At 46.5% G+C, this 16985-nt stretch overlaps 1 protein-coding gene across 6 annotated transcripts in view; it reads left to right on the forward strand.

Moving 5' to 3' along the window:
• The window catches only part of GDPD5 (glycerophosphodiester phosphodiesterase domain containing 5), a 210359-nt gene extending 193442 nt beyond the window's left edge, over window positions 1-16917 (forward strand). For 5 of the 6 annotated variants that reach the window (XM_056328392.1, XM_056328394.1, XM_056328390.1 and 2 more), the window contains 6 exons: window positions 366-523; window positions 2418-2565; window positions 6071-6153; window positions 8910-8924; window positions 12669-12781; window positions 14162-16917. In XM_056328392.1, coding sequence (XP_056184367.1) covers window positions 366-523; window positions 2418-2565; window positions 6071-6153; window positions 8910-8924; window positions 12669-12781; window positions 14162-14277 — 633 coding nt within the window. In that variant the 3' untranslated portion in view covers window positions 14278-16917. The remainder of the gene's footprint in view (window positions 1-365; window positions 524-2417; window positions 2566-6070; window positions 6154-8909; window positions 8925-12668; window positions 12782-14161) is intronic. The other variant, XM_056328395.1, reaches the window with a different exon arrangement.
• Window positions 16918-16985: the final 68 nt, after the last annotated feature.

Below are 16985 nucleotides of genomic sequence, written 5' to 3' on the forward strand. Positions count from 1 at the left end.
TGTGCTGTCAGTTTTTTAGCCTTATGCCCTTAGTTCTCTTTTTGCCCTGAACTGGGCACAGAGGTCAGGTTTTCAAGAAGCCCTTCTCGTGAGCCTTTGGCCTGACCCCCTTGTGTACCTTCATCCTTTTCACCTCTGAGATGTTGTGCATTGAAGTCCTTTGGGTTTGAGGATAATCCTGGAATATATTGAAGATGTGGGAGGATCTGAGTGTCTCCTAGACAATCTGTATGACAAACAAGGCAATGTCTCATGTGATTTTGCTTCTGGCTTGGTGCAAACCCGCTGTCTGCAGAGTTGCCTCATGTTACCAGCTTTGCGAACCATCTTTGCCATAGCTGTCCTTGGTCTTGCTCCCTCCGCAGGTGATGTGGCTGCCAGACATGGAGAGGCAGCTGGTCAGACAGATTGCGCCAGGTTTCCAGCAGACTTCTGGCCTCAAGCTGGGTGCGGAGCGCATGAGGGAGAAGGGCATCGTGAAGCTCAACCTGCGTTACACCAAGGTCACGAACGAGGATGTCAGGTACAGCTCTCTGTTTGGACACTGCGTGATAGCCCATGCACTCTGTGGTGGGTGTTCACAGCTCTGTGCACCCTTGTGCCCTGCATGCATCCCTGGCCCAGCAGCATTTCTTCTGATCACCCTAGGCTGTCTTATCTGCACAGAGATATCTTTTTCAGATGGACTTGCTCTTGAAAGCTTGAGTTGTGCAAGCTTGTCCCTACCCATCACCCAGAATCCAGGCTGTTCCCAAGGAGCTGACTCATAACTCTATATGCTAATTGAGTATATGATGATCCTCTTTGAAACAAATATATTAATTGTCTGATTCTTATTACGCTGTCAGCTTTGGGGAAAAAGTGAAGGCTTTTCACACTGAGTACCTGCAAGTGCTGTTTCATCTTCATTAGCAGCTGTCCTTTGCTGCTGTTCATTCACTATAGACTTGCTATCACAGAATTTTGATTTATCTGAAGTCTGGATATACTTTCAGAAATTCCTCTTTGCAAAGAATTCGCCCATTTCATTACTGTCTTGTGTCAGGTATTTGGACTCATCAGGTCTTCTGTTTGAGAATGCCACAGCATGGAATTTCTCTCCTGCTTGAGCCTGTATTTGAACTGTTCCGCGTGGTAGCTCCCAGCTTACAGGTTTACAGAAGAAAAATATGTCCAAAGGAGCGGTCTTACTGTATGTCGGGGCTGGATGTAGGGAAGAGCTGAGCCTGCAGCTTTTTGAGAGCGTGGTCCTATTTAGTGTAGTGCATTGGTGTCTTTCCGTGGCTGCCAGCAATTGGTCTAGTTGCTCACCCTTAAAACCAAGTCTGTGTTTTACCTGCAGGATAATTTCTGCCTGGTTTTCCCCGCTACTTACATCCTCTATCTCCTGGAGAGGACCATATGCCAACTCCCTCAACTGTAACAGCTCATCAGCCCCAATGAGACATCAATCCCACCTCAGCTGTCTCCAAAGTCAGACCTGCCACCGGAGTGTTTCTCGAACCCTGAAGGCCTTGTGGTGCCCAGTTAAATGTTGCTGCGGTCCTGCAGCATGAGCTGGAGCAGGCTCAGTAGGCCCTGGTTTAACACAGTTCTATCAATCCCCCCAAAATGCGCATCTGCGTGTAACATTACCGCAGCCACCTCTGCCCTTGAGAATCCCTTAGCCTTTATAGCAACTTGATCACGTTGTGAGCTTTGAGATGTCCACAACTTTTACAGTGGCTTTCCACCCCAGAGTGCTTTGCCCATACTGAATCGCAAGGATTAATCTCTGTGCTGCCCATGCAAGGGAGATTAGTGATGCTTCTGCTTCATAGATAAGGAAACAGAGCAATTTATGCCAATCGTATGGGCACAGGGAGTCCACTGTCAGTGCTCGGTTTGCTGCTGACAGCTCCTGTACCCCCAAGCTTGCAGTTTTAGCTTCTTGGAAGATGACCTCAAGAGAATGGAAGCTGTAACTGTGCAACTATCTGTAAAATAAGGGTATGGAAGTTGTTGAAATTGATGTTGGAAATGAATCTGTTGGGTTTTTAATTAAGCAGATTGCCTATGAAGGGTTACAAGCATCCGAGTCTGATATTAATTTTACGTGGCTGTGACAAGGCAATTGTTACAAAAATGTGCTATGTCCATCATTCATGTGGAGGTATCTGAGGGGGTCTGTGGCCTGGCTTGGATAGCATTGAAGAGGTGAAGAAAGCTTTCTGGTTCAAACCATTTGATTACAATGCCCTTGGGTCGCTTCTGAAGTAACTGTGCCCTGTTAAAAAAAACCAAACTTTCATGCAATTCAAACCCAGTAAATTTAGCTGTGATTACAGAAGTGACTGATGGCAAGAGCTCTCCTCTTGGAGATGAGGGTCTGATGTTTGCTGGGAGACTCATATCTCACCCTGTCTGTCTGCTGGCAGGGACTACACCATGGCGAACTTGAGTGTGAATCTCTACACTGTGAATGAGCCCTGGCTATACTCCATCCTGTGGTGCGCTGGCGTCCAGTCGGTCACCTCCGACAGCTCCCACGTCCTTCGCAAGGTGCCTTTTCCCATCTGGCTGATGGTAAGCACGATGCCTGGGAAGGTGCTGTGAACCCCTGGAAGGAGGGGATGCAGTGGAGGGGTGCAGAGGTGGCCACTGGCCACTGCAGCCATATGGCTAGTGGTTTTCTCCAGGAAGCTTTTGTTGGGTTCAACGTGCTATTGGGCTTGAGGTTTTTCCCCCCTCTGTATGCCTAAGCCCTGAGCTGCTAACAGATCAATGATCCTCTTGCATAATCCCTTCCTTCAGATCGCCTCATCTCTCCCCACACAGGGTTTGGGTTGGATCCTTGGAGATTGCATTGCATGCCCCATTTAACCCACATGATATTTTCCATTTTCATCTGATGGAAAAACATCTTTCCAGACCTGCTGAGCAGCTCTTAGAGTTGCAGGAGAAGCAGGCTCATAGGTGAACCAGCAGCCTGGCTCCTTGTGTTGGCCAGGCTGCAAAACTAGCTTTTTGCCTGTTTTTAATACCCCATGAGGACAAGTTTTACCTCTGGCTACTGCATTGTTGGACAAGAAACCAGAGACCAGAGGTAGCCCTCTTTTCTGTCATGTAGCCAGTAAATGCTCTAAAAACGCCCCTAACACTTTGAATCTCTGAACCAAACAGAAATATTCACGTTGGATTGGAGGGAAAATGATGAAATAGTTGCATCAAAGTATTCCCCAAACAAGATCTCAGCTGTGGAGGTGTAAGTGCATGTCGCGGAGGGGCTATTTTCTGATGACGGATCCTGTTGGGGGGTAGGACAGGAGGCAGCTGTTCTACCTGCTGCTCTGGCAGATCTGCTCGGCAAAGGGGAGAACAAGATAAGCGCGAAGAGAATTTGATGGTAATGAGCTACCTGCATCTGTAGCTGGAGATGGGACCTCAAGAATACTGCCTAGATGGATGAATGTCTATGCATGATGTCCTTAGCTTAACCTACTGCTTGTGTCTGACCACACAAATCCACGCTGGTGTGTGCTGAAGCTGGAGAATTGGAAATAGTTTTATAAAGACTGAATCTGTTGGCAGAAGATATTATCATCGTCTGGGCTGTGCTGCTGCAAACATCTGTTCTCCACTACAGCTGTCAGGAGTTGTGGGCACATCACTGGCAGCTTTTTACTCCAAAACCCTCTTTGCTGATACTTGGAGCTCTCCTCCAAGAGCTTTCCCATCTGCTGGGTTTCCAACTCAGCCTTCTGCTGCAGGTGCACAGTCTTACCTTACTGGCAGCATAAAAATCCCCTGATTTCCAGCATATTGAAGTGCCTGAGTGATGTAATCTAAATAGCTTTGCTGCCTGAGCCCCTCCACCACATGGCTTGGGAGCTGGAGTGAAACAGTTGTTTCTGCCAGGCTTTGGCTGCCCAGTGCCCTCAGGGGCTTCGCTGGGCTTTATCGCCAGCTGAACAGCACAAATCATTTCTGCTTCATTCACTCGGGGCGATTTGCAATTGCAAAAATACATTTAACTTGTGTTTCAGTGAAATAAAAAGTAAAACAAAGAAGAAAAAGTGACAATGTCTTTCCCCTCTACTCTTGATGGAAAGCTGCTGGTAAGAAAAGAGGCCACCAGACATGGCATAAAGGAGGAGTTTGAAAAGCTTGAGCTGGAGTTCAGCCCCCAGTTTGATGCCCTTAAAGCAGGGGCCTGGTGTGGGATCCTGGTCTGCATTTCTGGGAGTTGCTGTCAGAGCCAGGGTTTGAGCTGCTCTCTGCCTAGTTACACTGAATTGATGAAAGGTTTGATGGTCTGTAAATGTGAGGATTTCAGGAATAGGACTTATACTGGGTAAAATTTCTAAAAACCCAAAGTAATCTGACTGAAACAGCCCTGCCTTTAAAAAAAAAAAAAAAAAAAAAAAAAAAGGAAGGAACTGCAGGTGAAATACAGCAAATTCCTGAGCTTGCGGATGGAGCAGAATAGCAAGTTGTCTCCTTAGGAGATGTTTGCTGACCCATGGTCCCTCCTCTGCAGTGCTGAGGAGGCATCAGTTTGCTGAGTCGTCTTAGTATTGATGTGTGGGGTGCATGTCTTTGGAAAAAAACCAGTTTTTCCCTTTTAATCAACTTGAAATTCCATTTTTGTCACTTATAAAACCTTGATTTGGTACCAAAAACTTCTAGCTTTGAGCTTTCTGCAGGACTTGGGGCCGGGAGGGGAGGGGAATAAAATATATCTATATGTAATGCCTGTAATCAGATGCTGGAGTTTGCCCAGAAAGCTGTGTTCATGTCTACCTATTGCTTGGGGTATATCATAAGAAATGCAACTTTTGCACTCGAGGAAAATCTGTTGTTTGGGTTCTTCAGTTGTGAAATACCAACAGTTGCATAAATGAAAAATTTAGATGTGTAGATCTTCTTCTAATTTAGAAGACTCTTGAGTTCTCAATCAAAGTAGTTATGATGGTGCTTTCCCGCCAAGAAAATGGGAAACACGTTTTGTGTGTCTTCGTCTTAATAGATGCAGCAAACATAACATTTAGTGTCACTCTTCTGTAATTAAGCTGGGAAGTAACGAGAATTAAATCTCAATCAGAAGCATTGACTAATTACTGCATTACCCTGCTAATTCTAGGGCACACTTTCACAGGATAAAGTCAGAGAGACAAAGATTCACTGAGCAGAAAAATAAGTTGATCTTTTCTGGGAGACAGAGGTAGCAGAGTTGGTGTCTCCCAACAGGTTTTATCCGTGTCACACTACCGTTGCGTGAACTCATCCGTATGCATTACGTACTCTGTTTCTCTAATGAAATATTACTTGTGTGCATTAACGATGGTGGTTCTGATGGATCTGCCTGGTATGAAATCAACAATTTCTTCCTGGCTGGGACTAGTCCAGGTTTGGGATAGGAGAAATTCTTTAGCATCACTGGTGGCTCTCCTGGGTCAGTGCTTTCTGAGCATCAGAGTTGATCATTATCTCTTCACTTTGTTGTCTTTCCTGGGCAGCACAGAAAACAATGTGAAATAGTGTACTTCTGTGCTTGGTTCAGACTACGAGTTCAGCTGGGTTTAGCTGGTGCGATGGTCACAGCTGCCTAGGCTGGAAAATAGAGCCAGAGCTACCAGTGCCTGAAAGGACAGAAATTGAGAAGTATATGCTTATAGCATGGGGACTGTGCAGAACAGCCAATATTAGCACTCAAAATGGACTCCGCATGTCTCGTGCAATGTGTATACATTTCCTTGTTTTCCCACAGACTTGGGTTTCTAAACACCATCTTACCCTCACCTCGGGGTACAGCTGAGAGAGGAAACTTTCAGCACACAGAGCTCTGAAAAAATGTCAGCACACAAAAGGAGGGAGAGTTTAAAATTGTTCCTGTTTGCAGTTTTTCATGATAACATCATTTTGGATTACAGGCTAGCATTAGAAATGTCATAAACGTTGTGATTTATGCGTGACCCCTGCAGTTCTGTGCTTTTCTTTCTGCCCTGGTGGTCACTTTAGCAATGTGTGATCTCTCTGTGGCTGTACAAACCAGAAGGTTTAAGGTCTGCTTCTGTTTTTTGTCTTCCAGCCTCCAGATGAGTACCACCTAATCTGGATCACGTCTGATCTCATTTCATTTATCGTAATTGTAGGAGTTTTTATATTCCAGAAGTAAGTAGCATTGTTACAGCTCGAGTCTCGTGTATCTGTGATGTGTGTTCTTATTCAGAGCATGGGGTGGAGATGGGAGAGAGGAACACCATGCTCCTCAGATGCTTGGATTGCAATAGCAGGGAAACTGTTTATTAAAAATCCTTACAAAGACTGCAAACAATAATTCCACTTTTGAGATGTGACAGTGAATTGGATACGCGGTCACTACTTTTTAAGAAGAATGAGAGATGTCAAAATAGTAGCGATAGATGCCTTGCTCCGCTCATAAATGTGTGTGGGAGAGAAACTGTAAATGCTTTAGGGAAATGGACATTGAGAAAGAGGTTAAAGTGCTTTAAAGGAAGAAGAGATGTTTTGAGATTCCACCATTAGAGTCTTCAAAATGAACTTCTTAAATAGTTTGTTCCCATTTGGATGAAGAAATAGAAATACTATGATTTTGCAAATCACATCAGTTGCTTAGTTTGATGCATAGAGAAAGTATCTCCATTTTCCAAAGAAAAGGGGAGAGCAAGGATTTGATGAGTGCATGGCAGAACCCTCTGTTAACCAGGGTCGCTGAAAACAAACGTGGAGCATAAAACCTAGGAGCAGAGCAAGTTCAGACACTGAGCACTGATAAATCAGGAGGAGGCAAATCAACTTCCTAATGGCAGAGTTGGCCAAGCTACCCTCCTCCTGATTATACCAGAGGAAACCATGGTGTCTTCCCAGTGATGTGCCTTTTCTTCTAGGAGGTGTTTTAGCTGTCAGTGGTGACAGTGTAATAACACTCTCTGGCAAAAAGCATGAGCTCGGAGAGATGCGCTCCCTCCCGCGAGAAGCAGCAGCCTTCTCCTGGGAAAGTGTGTCATTGGCTCTGTAATCTCATCTGCTTTGGCATGCACAAATGACTGTCCTAGAGACATGAAGGGACCTACATTTTCCTTCTTAATATCCAAAATGCCTTCGCATTAGAAGCAGCAATTTAATTTGCTTCAGCCTCATGAGCTAGTGATTTTGCTGTTGTCTTGTCCCAGATCATCTGCTTGCAGTAATCTCTTTTGCTCCCCTGGGTGCATAATTACCCAGGTATTTTTGCTGTGTTACAGTAGGCTATTGCTCCTGCCAGCACTTGTTATGGATTTGACTTCAGGCAACATATCGGGTTCGTTTATCATTGTGTCTAAATTCATGACTTGCACAGTCCCACACTGGTAAATCTGTGCCCAGTGGGTCCCCAGTTCCAGCATGTGATGATGGAGTGGGCAGCAGATTGGATCTCCTCTCAGATTGGTTTTCCTAACAGTTAATGAAACCACTGACCAAGATGAGATCAATTTTTTTTTTGAGAAATCTTATCTGAATTGTGGGTGATCAAACCAGAAGGGCATTGTTGCTGTTGTTGTCTGGAAGCTTCCTCCACTCGCTCAGATTTGTCAGTTGGTTTAGTAAGAGATGTCCCTGCTCTTCAGACCCTGTATTTCTCTGTCAGATACAGAAATAGACGGAGGAGTCTGGAGGCAGGGATTGACCTCTCTGAACAGCAGAATTTGAAGGCCAAGTTGATGAGATAGTTGCAGTCTTCTGCGTCATCTCCCCAGGTCAGTTTTAGAAGGCTTTCCTGAATCGGGCCCAGGAGACCACAGCTGAAGAAATTCAACTGACTCAACCTGCAGAATGGGAGCGCTAGGTCCCAGAGCACAGTGAAATGATGTGTGCTTGGAGAGAGGGAGAAGTCACAGCTATGTGGACTCTGCAACAGCTGGACTCTTCCTCTCTGCACAGATTGAATTTGTTCCACTTTGGAAGAGGTTTGATGGAATAGGGCAAGAGGAAGCAGGATAAGGAAGGAAAGCAGTATTGCAGGATTTCTCTTCTACCTTCTGTGTAAGTGTGATACAGGTGAGAAGAGCTGGAAACAGCCACCAGCTTTCCTCAGGGTCCACCAACCTGAAGCACTGAGCTCCCTGCTCAGCCTCTGGACCTGACGTAGAAAGGCAGTTGCTCAGAGAGGTCTGTCTGTGTGGGGTCTGTTGTAGCAGGGCCAAATGTCGTCTTTTGGATCTCTCCCTTGAGACAACTCAACCCCAAGTCAGTAAAAGGAAGAAGGAGAAACTCTAGTACCAGAGGTTGGACTTTGTGCAGCAAATGCTCTTCCAAGAGCCTTGTGCCGGAGACACCCATTTCCCTGCTGTTCCAGTTTCTCCACCACATGAAAGAATTGACAGCAACATTGAAGATATATAAAAAACAAATCACGGCACAATTGCCCAACTACTACCTGCTGATGTGATTCAGCTCCAGGATAGCGGGCTTTGCATTTGGCCCTCGGTTTGGGGGTGGGTGGGGGTGGGTTTTTGGTTTTGTTGGTTTTTTGGGTTTTTTTTTTTTGGGGGGGGGGGGCACAGTGGTGGGGTGCTGTTGTTTTTTGGGTCAGTGTGTCCCCCCTCAAGTCTTTTTTGGGGCAAAACAGCTGCTTCCTTCATGCAAGGATGGGGGGGGTGGGAACAGAGCCACCGCTTCGATGTGCTCGTCCTCTCTCCTACGCGTGGCTTGTCTCTCCTCCTTACCCACGGGTAGGGATTGCTCCTGCTATTCTGCTTCAGCCCTGGTGACAGGATCGTGGCAGCCTCTCTCCGGAGGGGAGTACCAACTGTGATGACTTCTAACTGATCTTTTTTTGCCTCTTTGCCTTGTTTATTTTCTTACTGCTCTGACTGTTGTGCATGTTCCTCCTCTTTCTCTCTCTGCTGCATTCTGGCATCTCACAGCTATCACATGATCAGGTAATTCTGGTGCTTTCCTCCTCTTTCTCTTTTTTTCATTCAACCTTGCTTTCTCTCTTTCTTTTGCCCTCTCTGCTATGGCTTCACTGCAGATGGACAGGGCAGGATACAGCTTTTCATGATACTTTCAACATCTGGCTTCACAGAGGGACCATCAGGGTCAGAACATTGCATAGGCCATAGCCATGAGCACCATGGAAGTCTGATGCTGCAGCCAGTGGATGTTCTGAAAGCATCCTGACCTTCTGTTACAATGATCTAAGTCGCTGCTTTTTAAAACAGCCCTATTCTGAGGTCCTGCAGCATGCTGTAATTGGGAAGTTTCCAGTGAATGTAATGCCTTCTCTATGGAAATAATTCCATGCAAAATACCCTCTTCCTTCCTGCATTTACCAGAAGTTTTTGAGACCAACCTCTTCTGAATTGGCCAATTCTAAAGAAACTAAGGTAACCTGTTCAGCTATATAAATAGTGCTTCTCTAGCCCTGGGAATGGATTAATAAGGCCAGTAGTAGCTGGAAAGGTTTGGCTCAACAATTGCTGCACTTGGAGCTGGGGATCCTTCAGGAGTCTCGTCGCAGTTGCAGCACTGAAACTGAAAATGCAGGGTGAAAATAAATAGCGCTGCACCCAGGAAGGGTAAGAGCCTAGGATGCTGGATTTGAAGTGCTATCAATTGGAAACCCAGATTTCTCCTTGTATTGGCTGGCTGCTCTCCCATCGTTTTCACCCGTTTGGAGGGAAGCGCTGTTGCTTTTCTGCAGTAAAGCCTTCGCCGTGTCCGTACTCGGACCAAAGTCTTTGAGTGCCTTTCTCCATTCCTTCAGTTGTGTGCCATAGGGTAGTGTTTCTGAGGACCTGGCTGCTTCCTGTCTGTGATTATCTGCCCCTCTGCCTACGCACCACCTCAAGGGTCAGGGTTGGCCACCTGCCAGCGTTGCCTGCTCCATGAGGTTTCTCGGACTTGGGGTGTTACGTCCCTGCGGCATCTCCCCAAAGTGGGACCTGGCTATGGGGCTGGGCAGAGCCCTTCTGTGGGTGCAGGGAGGTTGGGTGTTTTCCTCTTCTTGCCTGCCCTTTGCTCCCTGGGCCACGGATAAGGAGAAGACTGGCATGGAGGTAGACAGGCTTTTGGCAAGAGCAGTTGCAGGATGGGGACTCTGGTTGCAGCTGGCTTGGCTCTTTGCTCGCTCCCATCTTATCACCTCAGTACCAATCAACCTTGTTTTCTTCCTGACCTGTCCCTCTCCCACCCCCTTTCCCTGCCATTTAGCATCTGCCCTCCAAACCAAGGGTCTGGTCGTGGCCCTAACATGGTGTATGCTGTCTCTGTGTTGTTGTCCCAGTATTTTTTAGTCTGTTCCCACCCTGTGTCCGTCTGGTCTGCTTTGATGCCAACCTCCCAGAACAAGACCTACCTGCTGTCTGTCTGGCCTTTTTGCACGCTGCTGTCCTAAACGTGGTCGATCACAACAGAGTCCAAGGGGGTAGGAGAGGTGCTATTTTCTTTTAAACAAGCTTTCTGTAGGCCAAAAGGCTACTGAGCACAGCAGAGAGTATTTCATATGGTATCGATTGGAGTTGTATTGTGGTTAAATGTACTGGTGGCTCTTCTAAGAGAGGGTATTTCAAAGTACCTCTGAAAAATGGGGTTACCCTCTCCTAGCTAGTTTAATTGGAGTAATGCACCCCTGTGACAAGAGTCACTTGCCCCTTGTGCATATTTAACCACGCTGGGTTTGACTGCAGCCGCCATGGGAGAGGGAGAGCAGAGAGCAGTGCTTTGTCTTCTTGGCAGGAGGAGAAAAGCCCTTGGTCCCTGCACCCCTTTGAGGCTGGGCTGTCTATGCCTCGGAATGGCCCGTGCCCTCCATGGGATGTCTAGGACCTATGGGCAAGAGATCATCCTGCCTTTTGGCCACACAGCCCAGCCTGATGCTGAAAACCCTGATGGTGTGGGCAAAGACGAGACTCATCGTAGCAATATGTTTTGGTCCTGATTATAATTTATCGGAGGGTCTTTTTCTGTGAGATCCTGTGCGCTCGCAACCACGTTGACCTTAGTGGGATCTGCCTGCAGGGGCCACAAAGGGCAAAAATGGGGGTCTTCCATCAGGGTGGCTCAGCTTAGATGATGATGGTAGAAGAAAATAATTTTTTAAAATATTTTTTAATATACTTTAATATTAGTCTTTGTCTCCTTGTACTTCCTCTGTCTTGCTTCTGTCCGTGGATCTGTGCGTTGTGTTGTGGTGCCATCCCACCCCTTTTCTCTGTAGCGGAGCATCTGCCTTCCATCCACACCCTGGTCAAAGCCTCTGGTGCAGTGTCACCTACTGGGATTTGGGAAGGGGATGGAAACCCCATGGAATCAACAGCAGCTAGCTTTTCCTGGGAAAAACTGCAGAACCTGTTTTGTGGATGTTGCTTTGTCAGGCTGATTTGTGGACCCAGGCTGGAGATGTGTGGGGCTCCTCAAATCCTCTGCTCCTGGGTAGGGGCCTAGAAATTTAAGAGAAGGTAGTTGCCACCTTCTAAAAAAATATTTTTTTTAAAAAAACCCTCACCTTCTCTTGTGTGGGTGAGCCACTAGATGGTGCCAGAAGATCAGTAATCCCAGAAGCCACCCTAAATCCCTGCTGTTTCTCCTTCAGAAATGGCCTTGTATCATCCCTGGCTCTGGCAGGGAGAATGGCATTATCCTTGAAAGCCTTCCTCTGCAGTCAGGAGGTAGGACAAATTGGTGGGGTGTGGGCTATGAAAGCCTGGCCTGAACAGCATCCCTTTGCAATGGGATTTGGGGTATGGCTGCTTTCTCTGAGGCCACCAAGCCCTGTTTTCCCCTATTGCAGCAGCAGCCCACTTCCCTTACTAATGCCAGCAGCTCTGCAGCTGAGGATCTGCTACAGGGGTGCTCTCAGGCTGAAAGCAGCCTTAAAAGCAAAATCTCCCTTGAACTTGCTCCCGTTGCTTATTACTAACATCAGTAATTTTCTTTACATGTGTTCAGTAATGAGAATAAGAGTCTGGCTAATTTTAAGTCAAGCCAAGTTCCCATCAGCCTCATACTGTTCATGTGGTAGAAACTTCTGGTGAACACTTGAGCTTCATCAAAGCTTAAAAAGTGGAGGATGTGTATGTAAATATTCCGAAGTAAAGACCTGGCATTTGGGGAGGGAAGTGCACAGGGAGAAATTAACATTTAAGGGCACTGTACGTGACAGCCGCCTGCATGGGGACTGCTTGCACTTTTCTGCAGAGCAGCTCATGGCAGTGGCTTCACTGTGTCTCAGGCTTGAGAACTGGAGTTGTCTTTGAGCTCTCTTCTCCCACAAACGTGAGCATGTCACTCGGTGAGGAAAAGATGGTTTCTTTACTTGGCTTGGCCTCTTGTTCTGTTCCCTTTTCCAACCCTAAAAGTCAAAACAGCCCTGTCTCCTTTGGGCAGCTGAATAGCTGATGTGATAGAGAAGGATCTGGGACATCTGCAATCCTTGTTGGAATTAGTGGAATTAGGATGCTCAAGGTGGTCAAAGATGACCTGCTTGTATGTCTGTACCCCTCTGAGATAACATGCTCATCTCTAAACATTCTCCTACCGTTCGGGGTTGTGCAGATGCAAGGGAGCAAAGGTGTTGAGGGTCTCTGGGACTTGTTGGTCTCCACATTGTTGTGGCTGCTTGGATTGAGGATGCTGCCGTGGTAGGAGAGACCAAGCCCTAATACCTCCTTTTTGTCTTGCAGGTGGCGCCTAGGAAGCATCAGAACCTACAACCCAGAGCAGATCATGCTCAGCGCTGCTGTCCGCCGGTCCAGTCGGGATGTCAAGATCATGAAGGAGAAGCTGATCTTCTCAGGTACAGATGGGGCTGGCCGGTCAGAGCCGTTTATACCATCCCTCAGCTGTCACCCTGCTCTCTTCTGATGGAGGAGGTTGTATCGATATAGCTGTCATCTCCTGCTGGTGGGACAGGGAAAGGGTGACTGGGCTGACCCTGCTGCACTGAACCACTTGTGGAATATGGTCATGGTTTATCCGTCCCAAACTGTTGCAGGTCTGAGCATGGATTTGCTCAGAAATCCTGCATTTAACTTCCCAAGTTATGCCATGCAGCTCTCATACTGTCCCACATCTTCTCTGCTCTCAATTGTCAACAGTGTGTCAAAAGCTATAAACCCCTTTGAAATAACGGAGTAAGTCACTGAAAATAGTGGTGATGAGTTTGGGGTAAACCTGGAATCCAGTGGCACTATAGATAGGTTGAGGGGTTCCTGATACCCTTGTGCTCTTCCCAGAGGATTTGTGCTGGAACACGCTGGCAATGTGTCCATCTCACCCCACCGCTAAGAAGGATTTCAGAAACGTGTACAAAGAGGGAAGCATTTAGCTTTAAAAGAGTAAAGTTGGTGCATGAAGCTGGAAAACTTACGTTTGAAGGAATGTGAATATAACCTCCCCTTGAGCTTTGTTATGGGTTTTCTTTCTCTGTATTTAGTGTCTAGAGACTTGTAGCGGGGTCAGGGTTTATTGTACTGGGTGCACACACAGAGCAAAATGATGACTCCTGCTTCAAAGAGCTTATTGTGTGACATGCAGGCCTGATTCTGCCCTCTAGAGATGGTTGAAAATGAGATGTAAATCAAGGGAGTCCAGAGAGGGAAAGCAATTGGTCACAGCAGAATTAAACCTCCCCAACTATTCTAGACATAAAATATCCTCAGAGGCAGGGAACGCATATTAAAGTTTTGTGCCTCTGAAACAATTTTTTTTTGCTTAGGGAGGGTGTTTACAATTAAAACACTGGTGGTTGCACATTTTTTCCCAGTGAAACCAGTGACTATAAGAGTCTACCCTTTTCCAGAATGGCCATGTGGGTAGAGATTACGAGTGTTTTGCTCCCTTTTCTCACAGGTGACTAATTCAGCCTCATAGCATCATGTGTATGGGGGGTGGGGTGGGGTGTGTGTGTGTGTCTAGTTTTGCCTCTGATGGTGGCAGGATTATCAAGGTCTGAAATTTAGAGGCCATCTCCTATTTGAAAGCAGATCCTGTTCAGAACTGATTTTAAATGGGTGCAGTGTTACTAAAGTTAGGGTGAAATCCCTGTAGGATCAGATGGATCTCATGTGCTGGAATCACACAGCTGCTCAGTGCCTCGGTTTCCCCATGGGGGGTGTGTGTGCTCCTGGGACTTGCACCCCTGTGATGATGTCCCTGCTTTCTCTGTGCTCCCCAGAGATCAACAGTGGCGTGGAGACCACAGATGAGCTGTCTCTTTGCTCCGAGAACGGCTATGCCAACGAGATGGTCACACCCACGGATCACCGGGATACCAAGCTGCGGATGAACTGAGGGGCTTCGGTCCAACCCTGGTGCATGGCTGTCCCACACATTCGCTCTGGCAGCGAGAGCCACGCTCCTGCTTGCTGCGGGATGGGAAGCTTTGAGGAACTGCTGGTTGGGCGGAGACCCCTTCCCATACCCTATCACTAGCTGATCCGCCTCCCTGGTTGTGAGGTTGGGGGGCTTATTTTTGTAAATATGTAGAAAATCTGATATTTTTTTTTTTAGTGTAATTTTTCCAGGGCATGAGTGGAAATACCGTGTTCATTAAATCCTCGACCTTATGGCTGAAGTTATTTGAATCTTGACGTGATAGCCTGATTCCCTTTGAGGGGTTACAGAAAGAACACACTGGACATATCTCCCCTTTCTCCCTCTTGCCCTGCTCTACTCCTTCCCTTGGTGCAGCGACTGTGTAGCTGAACATTGTGATGTTCTTGTGAAGTGCTGTTTTTATTATGGGTGGTTGTTTGGTTGGCTTTTTTTTTTTGTTTTCCCCCTTTCCTGGGCAATGAAGTTTTAGCTCTAACGCAACAGGAGACTGTTTGGAGGAGAGAAGCTTTCCTAGGAGAGGAGATAGCACTGCTCTTCCCTGCTGAAGTTCAGAGCCAGGGAAGGGGTTGCGCTGGCTCAGTCACTTGAGCACCTTCTTCCTGTCCTGTCCAACTTCCACAAAGACTGGATGCTCACAGGGAAAGGGCTTTCTTGAAATGTCCTGCTGCAGTCTTGAAGGTAAATCCTGAGCGGTGGCTGGAGGCTGGCCTCTGCTGGCGGCAATGCTTTCTCTCCCCCACACCCCCTTTTTTTTTATTTAAAAAAAATAAATATCTTTCTGTCTTCTCCCTGATTTGGGCTCTGTCGGGAGCCTGGGTGGCTTGCAAAAAGCAATGCCATGAGCACCATCACTGCTCTGATCTGGCTAAAGTGCCTGCCACTCTAAGTGGCATTTGCAGTTGCTCCTTGCTTCCCTGTCTTTGCACCTGCATAAGAAGAGAAGGTGGTGGTGCAGTATGAGCTTCCCCCTCTTTGGGCCAAGGAGATGCCCATGGGTGAAGTAGCTGTAAATAGTTTGGAAGGTGAAGCAGCCCTGGAGTATAATTTATTCCTGCAAGGAGACCTTTCCTCCTTGCTTTAAAAGCAGGATCTTTAAAGCTGCATGTTCATGTCCTCCAAAGGAGTGACAATCTTGCAGCAGATGCTGACAGGCTCATGAAAGCAAGAGCTCTCATCAGCGTGTTTCCAATGCAAAAGGCTTTAAACCAAAATCCTAGACCAGAGGTTAAAAGAGGTAAAAAAAGAAAAAAAAAAAAAAAGTCAGAAACTAAGTAGATAGTAGTTGAATTTTATCCCCTCCCTGAAATGGCTCGCAGCCAGCCCAAGGGTGGTCTTAACTCTGCTCTTGACCTTCAAGACATCATGGAGAGAAGCCCGGTTTGGGGTCACTGGGCTGTTCACACGAAGCTGGTTCCCAAGGCAGCTGAAGCCAGCCAGAAGGCTGCTGGAGCTGTGAATGGGCCTTGGCTCAGTCCCCATGGCCTTCTGGTATTGGGTTGCTTCCTTCCTTGCTGGATTTTGGTCGACACAATGTGCAACGTGAGAAATCCCTTTGAGTGCGAGCTTCCTTTCAAGCTTGGCATTCACCGCCTTGAAAGCAGTGGGACCATCAAAGTTGTTTACCGTGGGGGGAATGGGAGCTGAGTCTTCGGGTGCTAGCCAAACTGGGTTGTAGAGCCCGTGAGTGGCTGGGAGAAGTCGTCTTGCAGAGGAGAAGGTGGTCTGGGGGATGCTGATGTGCATCACACACCCAAAGCAGGCTTGGAAAGGCCAAAAATAAGCCATGATAAAACCAGCCTGAGCAGTTTGCTTTGGCAGCACTGAACAGCTCTATCTTTTTTAAGATGTACTGCAGTAGTATTTTGAAACCCCAGAGTCTTGGGCTTAGTGTCTAAGAATTTTGGGCAAAAGTGGCCATCTTATCTGTGTAAAAGAAAAATGCCCCTATTGATTATGAAAATATGAATTGTGATGCTTTAATAAGCACCTTCTAAGCAGTGTAAATCCAGACTTTAATTCCTTTGCATCTGCCCTGGGGTTTTATGAATGTAAGTGGAATAAGACCCCAGTCCATGGTTCCTTTTACTTTCCCCAAATACTGTCCTTCTATATGGTACTCTCTCAAGTCTGTGAAACACTGTGGGTTTTTTTTCTGCAAAACTGCAAGGTTTTGGTGGATTTGAAGGCTTTTGAAAACAAAGTTGCTTCTCCCTTTAACGTGGTGCTGTATTGAAACATTCCCGGTGGATTGTCGTTGCCAAGTCAGAGATGTGAAATCTAAGCATCTGTTGATAATCACCTGCATGTTCTGTTTTTATCCTTAGAGATTACTTTATTGAAAGGTCAAGTGCTTAAAATCTTGGAAGTGTTAAAAGCAATCCAAAAAAGAGTTGTTTTCACAATTCATTTTTCTTTAATCTTTTTAATGATGAGATCCAAACTTCATGCGTAATGCGCTGTCTGTTACCATTATCGTCCTGAATATTTGCTACCTTTTTTTAAAAAAAAGGATGATACTTTTTTGATGAAAATAGAGCTAGACCAAAATAAACTCTGCAATGCTCTGTGAAATAAACTGTTAGTATTCCCCTGCCAGTCTGCAATGTTATTTTGTGTTCTGAGCTCGCTTGCAAAATGATGCCGCCTTGATCTTCTTTCTGTGT

Source organism: Falco biarmicus, chromosome 2, assembly GCF_023638135.1.
Source record: "Falco biarmicus isolate bFalBia1 chromosome 2, bFalBia1.pri, whole genome shotgun sequence".
NCBI classification, from domain to species: Eukaryota; Metazoa; Chordata; class Aves; order Falconiformes; family Falconidae; genus Falco; species Falco biarmicus.